Source organism: Primulina eburnea, chromosome 6 (genome assembly GCF_022965805.1).
Source record: "Primulina eburnea isolate SZY01 chromosome 6, ASM2296580v1, whole genome shotgun sequence".
Lineage (NCBI taxonomy): Eukaryota > Viridiplantae > Streptophyta > Magnoliopsida > Lamiales > Gesneriaceae > Primulina > Primulina eburnea.
In genome coordinates, this window is record NC_133106.1 from 28,731,947 (window position 1) to 28,745,963 (window position 14,017).

The 14,017-nt window shown below is 35.4% G+C and overlaps 1 protein-coding gene across 1 annotated transcript; it reads left to right on the top strand.

Moving 5' to 3' along the window:
• Positions 1 to 10,187, top strand: LOC140834077 (protein transport protein SEC23 D). Its single transcript, XM_073198701.1, has 13 exons — positions 1 to 470; positions 1,368 to 1,427; positions 5,015 to 5,068; positions 5,141 to 5,313; positions 5,451 to 5,637; positions 5,815 to 5,960; positions 6,036 to 6,190; positions 6,396 to 6,477; positions 6,551 to 6,666; positions 7,629 to 7,727; positions 8,825 to 8,948; positions 9,087 to 9,579; positions 9,802 to 10,187. The coding sequence occupies exons 1-13, from the start codon at positions 146 to 148 to the stop codon at positions 10,014 to 10,016; spliced, it is 2,229 nt and encodes a 742-aa protein (XP_073054802.1). The 5' UTR covers positions 1 to 145; the 3' UTR covers positions 10,017 to 10,187.
• The last annotated feature ends 3,830 nt before the right edge of the window (positions 10,188 to 14,017 follow it).

Here is a 14,017-nt window from a genome sequence, read left to right on the forward strand (position 1 = left end):
TGAAGTGTCGCCGTTTTATAAACTATCTTGCGCCATCGTGCCAACCCTATTTAATTAAAACCTGGAATAAACCCTAGCTTGGATTCAATTTTGCTTTTCACAATTTTACGGATATAATACTAGTTCTAGACAATCCGGATCGGCAATGGCGGTTCGGGCGACTATGACCCGGTTTCCAGCCGACCCGAGGGAGCAGGAGTGCGGCTTGCCGTGGGGCATCACGCTGATGCCGTTCACCGCGAAGGATGAGAACGGGAACCCGCCGGTGTACGGATCCGGCGGGGAGTTGTTACCGCGCTGCGAGAATTGCTGGGGCTATTACAATACCTACTGTGATCAGGATCAATGGTCATGGAGCTGCGTACTCTGCGGCACACTAAATGGGCTTTCAGCTCAGTCTATAGCTAGATACTCACTTCCGGACTCATGCCCAGAAAATATGTCGTCTTTTGTTGACCTCGAGATACCACGTAATTACTGCATCATTCGTTTTGCAACTCTTTATTTCAGTTCATTTTATGTAATTTGAGTTGGTTACGAGTGTTGCTCAGTACAAATGAGGGTGCAATTTCGTAGTGTTGGTTCTATATGCAGAGTTGATTGTTTTTTATTCCGTTAGGGTGAGGTGTGAATTGTTCTGGTGGACTCAGGAATCTGTTGTGCTGCTTGCTGGAAAGCAATTTTCATGGTTCTGTAGCATTGGTACATTTTGTCGTTTGAAAGGCAGATGCAACGCTGCATATCTTTCCCATTAATAGTTGTTCAGCTTTATAGCTGATCACTTTAACCCCATTGTAATGCTTGTTTGCCACTAGGTAGTGTGGGATTGTATCATTTTATAAGATGTTCATTAAGTGTCGCTGTGTTGTCAGTCTGTTGCTCTGGCTTGATGAGATCTGATAAGGTACATATTGTTCTTTCAATATTGATCTAGCATAAACAGGGTTTACATTATCAGATTGTTTTATACTTGTTTTTCGGACATATTTGGTTGTTTGAATCTATGGTACTTCTTGGTGTTCACTTGTGTGCTGCAATGTTATCTATTTGTAAAGGCATCGAACGATGTGGCAACAATTTGCATTGCTAGAGAAGACATTAGGTTGGCTCTAATATTTCTGTCATTGGAGAGAGCGTATTTCACATGCATAAATTGATTTACGTATTTGCTGATATAGTGTGTAAAGAATAAAGATTGGGATACAGTAATATATTAATGATATTATTGGAAAGAGTTGCATGAATATGTGCATGCTCACCTTGCATGTGGGGTTTCCGAGATTGATTGTTGAGATGACCCTACAACAGTAGCCATGTATTATGTCTTGTAGTTGATCAACTTTTTATTGATTGTTTTATGGTGGCAGTGGAAGAATCAGAAGAAATGCAGCCAAGGCCAGTCTATGTTGCCGCAGTTGACCTCTCTTGTAAGATTTTGTTTTAAGTTGTGGTAATGTATAACTGCTCTAGGTTATTTCGTATTCATTATCTTTTGGTAACACTGAGATTCTACTCTCTTTGATATGGTTTAGAACTGAATGTGTGAAAGGGGTTTTATTTGTTGATTGCTTGAACGTACAGTAATGATGAGAGCAATTATGCTGATGGAAATTTATTTTATGAAAACCATATGTTTGATCTGTCATATTTATGTGCTCAATTTTTGGCTAGAAGATAGAAGAGTTAGGAATATACCCACATTGTTATTGGAAGTCCTTTATATCCATTAATGTTAATTGAGTTTCATTGTAAATATAAAAATGAATGGTGACAGAAATAAAATTGCACTCATCCAATTGTATCGGTTCGGTTGTTATAGAACATGAATCTGACATATATAAACTCCTTTCGAATGTCCATCTTCAATTAGCTGATGACGATTGTTGTTCCCTTCTTCTTGATAATCTTGCCTTTTCCAGCTATTCCATATGGGGATGAATCTAGGACAAATATGATGTTATATTTGGGACTTTGCTATTGGAGCTCTTTGCCCATCTATTGAATCTTATTCTAGAAATTCCTATTCATTGGGAACAAATCTTGGCTTCAAAGCTAGTCATTTAGATATGGATAATAAACGATCCTAGCCGAGCCGAGCCGAGACTATTCGGCTCCAGTTCTGCTCATTTAATATTTATATAGGTTGAGCTCGGTTCGAGCTCGATTCGAGCTTTTATCATGAGCTCATTTTGAAATTATTAAGCTTGTTAATATCTCGAGCTCGTTCGTTAAAAGCTCGTTTATCATGTTTAGCGAGTCCGAATCTAGCTCGGCTGAGTTTGATCCGTAAGAGAATTCGAGTTTGAGCTCGGTTCGAAATTTTCAAGCTCAAATTTGAGATTTTTCAGCCATTGCTAGGTTTACCAGCTCGAACAAAAACTCCATTTTAAGCTCGATTTTGGTTCCGAAATATAGTTCCAGAATAATTATAAAAAGCACAATTACATAGAAATACGATGATATACTACCAATTAACAATAAATCTGTTAAACAACCGGACAGCCCATAATAAAAAGAGAATTTTCAAGCATGTTTTCCTCCAAATCTGTCAAATCGCTGACAAACTGTTGGTTGCTCTGAAATCATGTAAATTGCGAAGCAAAAATCGGTGAAATCGCTGGTGACGAATGTGGGTTTTAGCTTTGACCTATGATAATCAGCAGAGAGCACACCAAGCAATGAAGAGATGTTTGGAACTCTAAAGGAGAAGTGGCGGAGAACAATGTAAAAGGCGATGAGAGAGGCCGCGTGAACAGAGAAGAAGAAGCGGCGCTTACTCTTTAGGGTTCAGAGTTTTAAAACGTTAGTGAGATTGAGATGATAATGCTAGGCCTGAGCTAGTTAAGTATTATTTAACATATATTTATTATATTATATAATAGAAACATAAAAATATTAAATAGAAGTTCACGAGCTGTTCACGAACTATAGATCAAAATAATTTTGGCTTGAGTTTGCCAAAAGAAAAGTTCGAACATGTTCGAGTTCGGCTTGAGTTCGATAATTTCATTTTGTTTTTAGTATTTAACTATTTATATTGGATAATTTAATTTTAATTACCAAAATAATGATTCATTGTATATGATTCTAATTTTTTTTATATATTTAAATTAAATAGTTATTTCATTCATAAATAAAAATATAAGTATGATCCCAGTAGTTATTTTCAATACATTAATAGGTTTCATTTAGATAATTTCATTTATTAAAAGTTTAAAATATCATTCATTATATATAGTTCTATTCTTTTTAGATGTTTTAAATTGAATTATTATTGTAGGAGCGAGCGCTTGCCATTTTACCAAAACTATAACTGGTAGTAACAGTACAACTCAAATATTTTAAATTTCAACAAAATCTTAACCACGACGTTTCGATTGCTGAGCAAGGACAATTATGGCAACCCAACAATCTCCCTCCCAGTAATTGCACTCTTTGTAATCAATGAAAATCGAATACATGACTTTGACTTTGGTAACAATTGTAGGACTGAGTACTTGTCGCTTTACCAAAACTTATATTTTGTGGTAATTGTGCAACTCAAATATTTTAAACTACTACAACACCTCAAATGCTACGTTTTTCTATTGCTCTACCTAGCAAGGACAATTATTGCACTCCGACAGTTATTTCATTGCATTAGAAAATTTAGTGATTGAATCATCATTCATTAGACATATTAAACACATAACTCTTATCAATCATGACGTAATAAGATTCATTTTATTTAAAAAGAGTGAATTCTTTCAAATTTTTAATCATAATAAGTTGGATATCATTAGCTTAAAATATTTAGTAATGTCGAATGACGTATCAATTTAGTATATAAAATGTTTAATCAACCATCATAATATACCATCCTAGAATTTAGATTTTAGTTCTTTTATCAATATAAATTCGATATACTTTATTTAAAATATTATATTCTAAAATATCTTAGTTTTAGCAAATTTATCGATTTAAAGTTATTTATTGTAAATGGTTCATAAATCATACTAAAATTTAGTTACAATTTATTTGATAATGATAAGTCTAATTTTATTATTCTAAACCTATAAAGTTATATTATTATTCTATGAATTCTCCTGATTATATATTATTATGTAATTAATTTTTCTAGATATGTCAATGTGATAATTCCATTAATTAAGATTTTATTATATTTTATTTCTTTATTATGTTAGTTTTTTAAAGAATGTTTCGACATAATATATACAAGTTTACTTAAATTTGCAATCGTCTTAATATTACAAGTTCATGTTATTTTAATGTGTTCAGTCCTTTTAATTGAATTATCTGCTATGTTTTGTTGAGTTTTATTTATTGATTATGCTAGTTTTTTAAATAATATTTTATTATAATAATTTGTAAATTCACTCAAGCGCATGGCTTATTGGTGTAAATTTTGGGTTGAAAAACATGATAAGTTGGTGAATTTCTGTTATGTTATTTTATGTATTGTGTTTGAAAGGGCTTTTTAGTATAATGATCTGCAAATTAATTTAAAAATGAGTTGTAGCTAAATAACTTAAATTCATCTTTTTTTAACAAGATCTTGTGTTCAAATCATTCCAAATATATTAGTGCTATTATTTTTAGTCGCCAACTCAACAAATGAACAGAGCTTGAGCTTGAGAGCCATATAAATTAGCACATTCACGAATATGTAGACGAGCCAAGCTCGAAAAAGATAAACGATCCGAAATCGCGAGCCGAATATCCTTAAGTTAAAGTTTGGCTGGATAATATTAATGAACGATCTCGAACGAGCTTTTTACGGAGCCGAGCTTCAAATAACTCGTGAGCGGTTTGGTTCGTTTACATTCCTAATCATAGGGCTTCAACGACTATTCATTTCGTCGTGGGACCTAATTTTGGGACAAATCCCGAATCCATGAAATGAGATATCGGCGCTAGAAGTGAAAGTAAAGTGCTTGTGGTTTTTAACTTAATCCATGAACCGCTAACCAACTATTTGCCTCTTCTAATTCACTGAATTGTGTAAAATTTGCAGCGTCTGAAGAATTTTTAGAACTTACTAAAAGTGCCCTCTTAGCGGCATTGGAAGGTATGTCATCTTATTGCATGTACGAGCTATAATAATAAGTAGATATTCTGATATATCTGGTTTTTTTTACAGCTCTAGCACCTGAATCGCTTTTTGGTCTTGCAACGTTCAGCCATAAAATAGGCTTATATGATGTTCAGGGTCCCATACCAGTGGTGAAGAATGTATTTATTCACCCTGATTCTCATGTTGGTCTCGCAATGGAACTTGAAGATGTCATGCCATTATTTTCATTTTTGGCTCCTGTATGTTAGCTGATTTTTCCATGCAATGAAGCTTTCTCTCTAATGGTTATTTAGTGTTGGCTTTAAATTGTTAGTTCTTTTACTTGTAGCTCAAAATTTTGATGCGATAAGCCGATGTTCAATTAACGTTGTTGTAGGTTGACACGTGCAAGGATCGTATTGCATCTGCTCTTGAAACTCTAAAACCTACTACTTCATGGGAACGGACAACAGCTGCGGGTCAAGTAGTAGATGGGGTGTTACTTGGTGGGCGAGGTTTTGGAGTTGCAATGGAAGCTCTCCTGAAATATCTTGGATCGGAATATGGAAATACCTATGCACTAGGTACCATGGCAATGTAGATTATTTTGAATCTCTTTGTATATTGTCACAAATTGGCTAGTTTTCTTATTCATGAATGTCTCTCAGTTGAGAATTTTTATATTATATCTTAATCTGTCTCAGCAGCTAAAAAGTTCGCTAATATTTTCATTTTGTTTGTTTCACTAAATTGAAGAGCAGCCAGAGTTTTTGCCTTTCTATCTGGCCCTCCAGATTATGGTCTTGGCCAGCTAGACACAAGACGCTATGGTGAGCAATATGCTAGCAAAGGAGAAGACGCAGATCGTGCTCTCCTCCCAGAGCAGACTCCATTTTATAAGGATTTGGTACTTATTGCGATCTAATGGAGATATTTTGTTGCCAAGTTTGTTGGACATTAATTGTTGACGTATATCAAACAGGCTGCTGTTGCTGTTCAAGCTGGCATTTGCGTGGATCTATTTGCTGTGACGAATGAGTACACTGATTTGGCATCTTTGAAATTTCTTAGTATTGACAGTGGAGGCTCTTTATTTTTATATTCAAGTACCGATGATTCAACACTTCCTCAGGACATGTGAGTGTCGAAAACCTACTTCAAGAATGATTTTGCAACTTGGGAAGGGTATACTAAGTACGTTTTTGTCCAAATACTTGGTCGATGCACCTGATTTTTTGGGTACAAAATGAACTAAATCCTTGTATTTACCTGTTCTGGATTTAAGGTATTTTCTTTTTCACCTTCTTTGTGAACTCATATTATCTTCATGATCTGATTGCAGGTACCGTATGTTAAGTCGTCCATATGCGTTCAATTGTGTTATGCGCGTAAGGACATCTTCTGAATTTAAGCTTGGCCATTTGGTAAGTCTGAATCTTTCGACTTTTATTTCTTTTCCTTCACTTAGATATTAATACTTGCAATTTTATGCTGCAGTATGGGCATTTCTTTCCTGATCCACAGTATGAAAACGTTCAGCATGTTATTTGCTGTGACTCATTTGCCACATATGCATATGATTTTGATTTTGTGAATGACAGTGGATTCCCCAGGTAAAAGAAATACTTTATTCTTTCTCCTGTTCATTATTCCTCTGGTGTAGTGATTTTGGTTGTGTTTGGAACAATCAAAGTCAGCTGATTATTCCTCACTTCCTTAAAACAATGCTGCAATAGAGTGCAGATTGAATTTTTTTTCCCGATGAATGATTCATTTTCAGATGATAGCAAATGCCTGATAGATTATTTTGCTTAACAGTACGATTTGACTAGCAAACAATGGTACTGAGAACCAAAAAATGAGACAGTAACAATCCAGAAACAGCACATTATCCACTCCCTCCCATCATGAACATGTTACTAGTGTTCTGAAGAAAATCCCTTTACCCACTTTGGATAAGCTTGAGTTGTTGCAATGTGTGTTTTTCTACTGAAACCAAGGTTTCATTTTTTGTATTCCCACGTTTAGATGGATGGCAGTTTGGTAAGACAGTCAAACATTCTTAGAGTAACCATTCTATTATCATTGGTATGTTTAGATGGAGAAGATGCTCACCATGTAGTTCTAATTGGTGAAGGTGGAGAGAAGTTAGAGTGGAATGCCAAGGGAATTTTACCTACATTCTATCAATCATAAATGGAGCATGTGCCTCTATGATCTGTGGCACGCATTATTCTAGCAATGTGTGAGTTTCAGGAGAAAGGGAAAGCTCATGAAAAAACCTTGAAATGTCTAGACTCTTGTCATTATACCAATCCCCACCCACCGCGTCCTTTCCTGAACACTGAAACAAGAAAACTTTCTAAAGTTTTTGCAACATTTTATCGTGCCATAGATGCTAGCATGTGCTAACTTTGGACCATATAAAATGATGTTTTTCTTGGAATGGATGGAAAACTGTAATTGGTTCCTCGATTTTATTGTGTCAAGTTTCTTCTTTGTTTTCTTTTTTCTTTTCTTTTCTTTTTTTTAAAAAGTGTCATGCAAATAGATTAGTGCGTATTTTTACCTGCAGACACAGCCAAGAAATGCCTACATTGCAGATTGCATTTCAATACTCTGTTGTTGTGCCCCCCATTGAAAAGTCAATTTCAGGTTCAAGCCCTACAAGTAGGTATGCTTCTGTTGATGCATTTTATTAGTTTGGACATTTATATTAAAGTGCATTTGAGTTGTCTAATCATGATACAGTCCTTTATATACCTGCTTATCCACGAGTTTGGCGTTAAAATTCTAACTTCACAAAATAGAAGCCAAATTCGATCCTTTATGTTAGCTGTATTCAACTTATTATTAAACTAAATTATTAGGCATGTGTTCCAATTGCAGCAACGCAGAAAATGTAACTTTGAACCAATCCCTACAAAAAGGCAGGACGTTTGTAAGCACAACACGGGTGTGCATGATTTTGCATGATGCTCCGCTCGCACCAATGGGAAACAATGCCTAGAACTGGAAAAGAGTATCAAAATGTTATATAAAAAAATCAAATTATAATTTTGAATTAGCATTACTTGACTCCCAGATAAAAATAATTAGCCCAAAACTAAATTCAGAAACACAGAAAATTGCGAAGAATTTAAAAAGACAGAATCAAGGAGCTTTGGGCAATTCTGTTTCTGGATCCACCATCTTTGCTCGTTTCAGTGAAATCTTCTCTCCAAACTGCTGTTCTTAGGTACAGAAGTGTAACCGTAAAAAATCAAATGATGGGAAACATTCATATGGCCCGAAATCATTCCGTTGATTAAAAAAAAGTGAATGTACCTAGAGGTGCTTGACCAGCTAGAAACAAGAAAATAAATTGTATCACCATATGGCTAGCGCACATGGTCATGTACTTTTCATCTTCTGTGCCACCCCAGAACGAGTAGTCCAATGTAACAAAAATTAACAAATACTTGAGTAAATTGTGAGTATTACCGAACTACACAAGCTGGATATTTTTTTTGATCCAAGTTTATGGCTTAAGAAACTAACTTGAAGAGTTCAGCAATTTCTATCTTTGAATTAGAAATGTGCTAAAGCTTTCTGAGAAATCAAATGAAATGAGATTCGAACCCATAGCTGATGATAGAACTAGAATAGAAATTTCCGTTATCCCTACTGCAGCTAAACTTGCACCTTCTGACTGTGGAGAATTGTGCAAATCTTACACTTCTTACACCTCCATTTCTTTAGTTCGAGCTTGAACATTTTAAATGTGTACAGAGCTAAATATTCCCTGAAAAGGAGACTGAGAATCAGAACCATACAGTTTGGAACAGCACGGAACATCAACGAGATTTATGACAGTGTTGATCCTGAAGTTGTTCTTTCTATCCTTGTTCACGAGGTAAAATTCTGCCTCTAAAAACTCTTCTTTGCATCAAGCCAGTTTGATCGTGTTTTGGCAAGTTTCCTTCGGTTCTTTTAGCTGTAGTGTTTACTTTCAGTTGGTCCTATCATTTTTATCCGGCATAACTATTCTCAGGTGATTTTGGCCTCTTTGGAGCAAGGAGTTCGAGAGGGCCGGAGTTCACTTCAAGAGTGGCTTGTAAATCTTACAGCTCAGTACGATGATGCTTGCAAGATTTCTGAATATCCGAGAGGAAGTATGACGACCGCTAATGTTGACATTGCGTTCACCCAATGCCCTCAGCTGCAACCTTTACCCCGCTTAGTCTTTGCCTTGCTAAGAAACCCACTTCTTCGCCTTCATGAAGAAGGAGTTCATCCAGACTACAGAATATATCTCCAGTGTCTGTTCAGTGTCATTGAACCTTCGTCACTTAGCCGTGCTATATATCCGCTGTTGACATCGTATGAAACTCCAGATAAACAAGCGTTTCCTCGCCATTCCTTGAGTCGTGCAGCACTCGTAACAAGTGGCAGCCCAATATTTTTCCTCGATGCATTTACAACTCTCATTGTATTTTACTCAACCACAGCTGACCCTGCAATTGCTTTTCCTCCACCTCAGGACTGTAAGTCATCTCATTCATCACTTTACCATCAATACACTAAGAGCACGATGCCCTCACTCGACTTTAAAAGTCAACTTTTTGTGCTTAATTTTTTGAAGATCTAGCTTTTAATGTTCCCAACATGGTAACCATACCCGAAATCTAGTTTCTGCCCTGCTTTTCAACATGTGAAAACCGGGATTCCGTGGTGCTCACTAACAATTTTACTACTCTCTAACACAGGCTTGTTAAGAACCACGATCAACAAGCTAAAGCAAGAGAGGAGTATAACTCCCAAGCTCATTTTTATCAGGGGGGGCCAGGACGATGCAACGGTGTTCGAGAACTATCTTATAGAGGAGCAAGATGTTGAGGGAAGTGGCTTCACGAGTGTAATGGGCTTTGTTTCTTTTCTTGATGAGATAAGTCATAGTGTATTAGTTTACAAAAAGCAATAGATGCTATATATACCTTTGGTCATGTGTTTGAAGCTCTTTTGTTTCCTTCACGGAAATGATTTTTATCATTCGAGAAATGATTTTGAATGGACAATCGGGTCGGATTCAAAAGTTTTGAATGTAATTTGTTAAAAATATTGTTTAGAAGGCTATTGATCTGACTTCAACTCACTTCCAAGACCATGGTATTTTAGAATTTTACAGTGCTCGTGAAAGTGGAAAACATAAATGCAGCAAATATGATAGTTATTTAAAAACGTAGGCATCAGAAGATTTAATTTTAATCTCCAATAATTTTATATGGCTCCAGTTGACGAGAATTTGTAATAAATCATTATTATCTTAAAAATTACAAAAAAAAAAAAAGGATATGAAAAGGACTTGAAATCCATGTATCCCTTTCAAAAAATAAAATAAACATCAATCTATATATCATACTATCTTATTAGAAAAGAGTTGTGTATATAAAAAAAATCTAAACTTGTTAAAACTCAGAAAAGTTATAATTTTATTTTTAATTTCAATTTTTTAATAAGAATATTTTTTTAAAAAAAATTGATTGGACATGCACGCGGCGTATGCACACGAGACCAATAATTTTGGAAAATAAACACACAATTTGAGTGTATTTTTTGAAGAGTGACTCTCATGTGAGACCGTCTCACGGGTCATAATCCGTGAGACGGGTCAACCCTACCCATATTCACAATAAAAAGTAATACTCTTAGCATAAAAAGTAATACTTTTTCATAGGTGACCCAAATAAGAGATTCGTCTCACAAATTTGACCCGTGAGACCGTCTCACACAAGTTTTTGCCCTTTTGAATAATATGAAATTATGGATACAAAAAAAGATTCAAACCATAAGAATATGATAGCTTGATGAACCACAACACGTTGTTTTCAAAACAAGAATCGATGGTATATGGTTCGACTTTGACTTGTCGGCTATAATTGAGACAAGAATCTTGAATATTAAATCGTGTTGTTGGCACTATATTTTAATTTATTTAGTCTAAAAATGGACAAGCCCAAAAAAAATAATTAAAACAATGTGTACGTCAGAAAAGCTCATTAGTGCAAAGTGTTTTAATAGATCAGGACATGCAGATAGGTGGAGATCGTGGCGAGAACAAGAAAGAATCGACACAAAACGAAGAAGAACTCAGTCGCTCAACAACACAATTTCTACAAATTGTCTGCAAAATATCTAGTTTTCATCTTCAAGTAATTTATCTTTTTAGTTTAATTCCAAGCATTTTATGTATTTATCATTCCAGATTTTTGCAAGTTTATTGTAATTTCCATATTTCATATTTCTAGTGATTTATAATAATAAAATCGTGTTTATAGTTTGTTTTCTTCAATTTTCATTGTCGTTTCAATAAATTTCCTTTATTTTTGTGCATATTAGTTTAGGAGATTAGTTCTAACGATCGAATTTATGATTTATGTCGTTTGAATAGTTATAAGTTAGATTTTATTATTTTTTTCACACAAATTGGTACTTGTAGCACCTGACACATGCAACTCAAGAAATTGTGCAAACAAAATTGGCACACCTAGTGGGATCGGAGATATGCCGTCAAAGACGAGGAAATTCTGAAGGGAGTGGAAGTTTCACCAAACCTTAAAGAAGATATGATTGAAGAAAGTGCACAAAAAGTTTATGTTTAAAACATAGTTAAATAGATTGAAGAGGCCAACATCATGGTCATGGTACATTCAAGGGAATGCAGAAGCCTCGAACCAAAGCAAAACAAAAAAATACAAGTGTTAAAGATTCTTGCCAATGGTATTCTAGCCTATGTGAAAGCAGTGGTGAAGCAGACAACGAACAAATCTGTGAAGGCAAGTTGGGGGAGCAACTACCCCAATGAGATTGAAAAAGGACCAAAGAATGGCAAGGCAGGTGGCACTCACCTCCCAACTTTAACAGTCCACGATCATGATGACATATACATACTACCTCACACAAATGAAGAAGTTATTGCGAAAAAGAAATTCATTCATCAAGGGATACCAAAAAGCGAGTGGCAAAGAAGTTAATCATGAGAGTAACCACAACAAGGATATGAGAAAAGGTATAGGGAGTTCTAAGACACGTAACATCAATTGTTCAATCTCAGTGCTATCTGCTAATGACAAATAGATGAATCAAGGGAGTGACCAACCCAAGAATCCAAAAAAAAAGGTTCAAGAAGTTCAAATGTTGGTGATTTTCATTGATTGCCCTGAAATTATATTCCTCAATCAGGAGAAATGGTTCAAACTACCATAAAGAAGGGGTGATCAGGTGCTTGATGAAACAAATCAATCAACTGTGTAAGAGAACATCAATAAAAACGCAGAGCCCACGATGAATTATGTGCATGTGAAGAGCAACCCTCTATACAAACATGAAGAATTTGAAAATGAGACCGTGTGTGGTTTCCTAGGAGTATATAATGTTGTCAAATCTCAGGGGGCCTATCCATTCAAGGAGGAGTTGAAAGAAAAATATCTCTCCTCTGTGAATTTGAGTGTCATAAATTTACATGCATTGATCATTCGAGAGATAGTCGGATTGAATGGAATTCTAGTGTCTATTATTTCATACAGAGATGTGAGGTTCACATTGTATCTCTAGAAGAGTCTGCATTCGGCTATGGGAACGAAGTTGTTGTTCAGTACAATGTTTCATCCTCAGACCGATGGTCAGTCCAAAAGCGTGATTCAGATTCTGGAGGATCTACTCCGAGCTTGTGTGATCGATTTCTAGGGTAGCTGGGAATCTATGTTACCTCTAGTGGTATTCACCTATAACAATAGTTCCAGTCGTTTATAAGTATAGCTCTTTACGAGGCATTTTATGGGAGGAAATGCAGATCACCGATACATTGGGATGAGGTTGGTGAAAGAGGAGAGTTAGGGCCGGACTTGGTCAAACATACAACAGATCTAGTAGTCAAAATCCAAGATAGAATTAAGACTGCTCAAAGTCGTCAGAAAAGCTATGTTGATAATCGATGAAGGGAACTAGAGTTTGAATGGGTGACCACGTGTTTGTGAAAGTAGCACCTATGAAAGGTGCTATGATATTTGGCAAGAAAGACTAACTCAGTCCGAGGTTCATAGAACTGTTTGAGGTTCTGGAGAAGATTAGAACATTAGCTTATAGTGTGGCTTTGCTATCGATTCTAGCTGTAGTGCATAATGTGTTTCATATCTCGATGCTGCGAAAGTATACGTCGAATCATTCACATGTACTGAATTATGAGCCTTTGTAGTTGACACCAAATATGTCTTATGAGGAAAGTCCTACACAGATTCTAGATAGGCAAGAGAGAAGGCATCGAAACAAAGTTATTCAAATGGTCAAATTCAAGTGGCTAAATTATTCGGAGGATGAAGCTAATGTCTGATTAAATTATTTTAGTTGCATTAATTAAATATGATAGAGATGTTTACATATTAAAAATAGGAATTTATATTAGAATGCATAAATCAGTGTTTTCAAGGTTATACGAGGCTTGACCGAGGAACGGAGGCCGGGAACGGTTAAATGAAAAATATTTTTATTAAATAATTATTTTTAATTATTTAATATATGGTATAATGAATGTGTACGTTTCGAAAATAATGTATTTTGAGATACTTTTACATGTTGAGTCATATTTTAAATAGGTAATCGATTTTCGACTAAAATAAAGACTTTTTGGAAACTCAGATAATATTTTCTAAATTTTCCTAAACGAGATATTTTCAAACGTACTAATGGCCCTATTATACTAGGACTATTGGGCCTATATGTCTGCCTAAGTATTTATATCAAAGCCTTGACTCCTAATTAAGTCTATTTTCCCCACAAATCTAACGTTAAAAATAAAAATAAACTAGGGATCTCTTCTCTAGCATCATCCGCACACACACTCACGTCCAAAGGATGTCTCATGCTAGCTTTGAAGGGAAAAATCACAGCAAAGGGTTCCCCGTCCCTCCGGAAACACTCCTACATGTC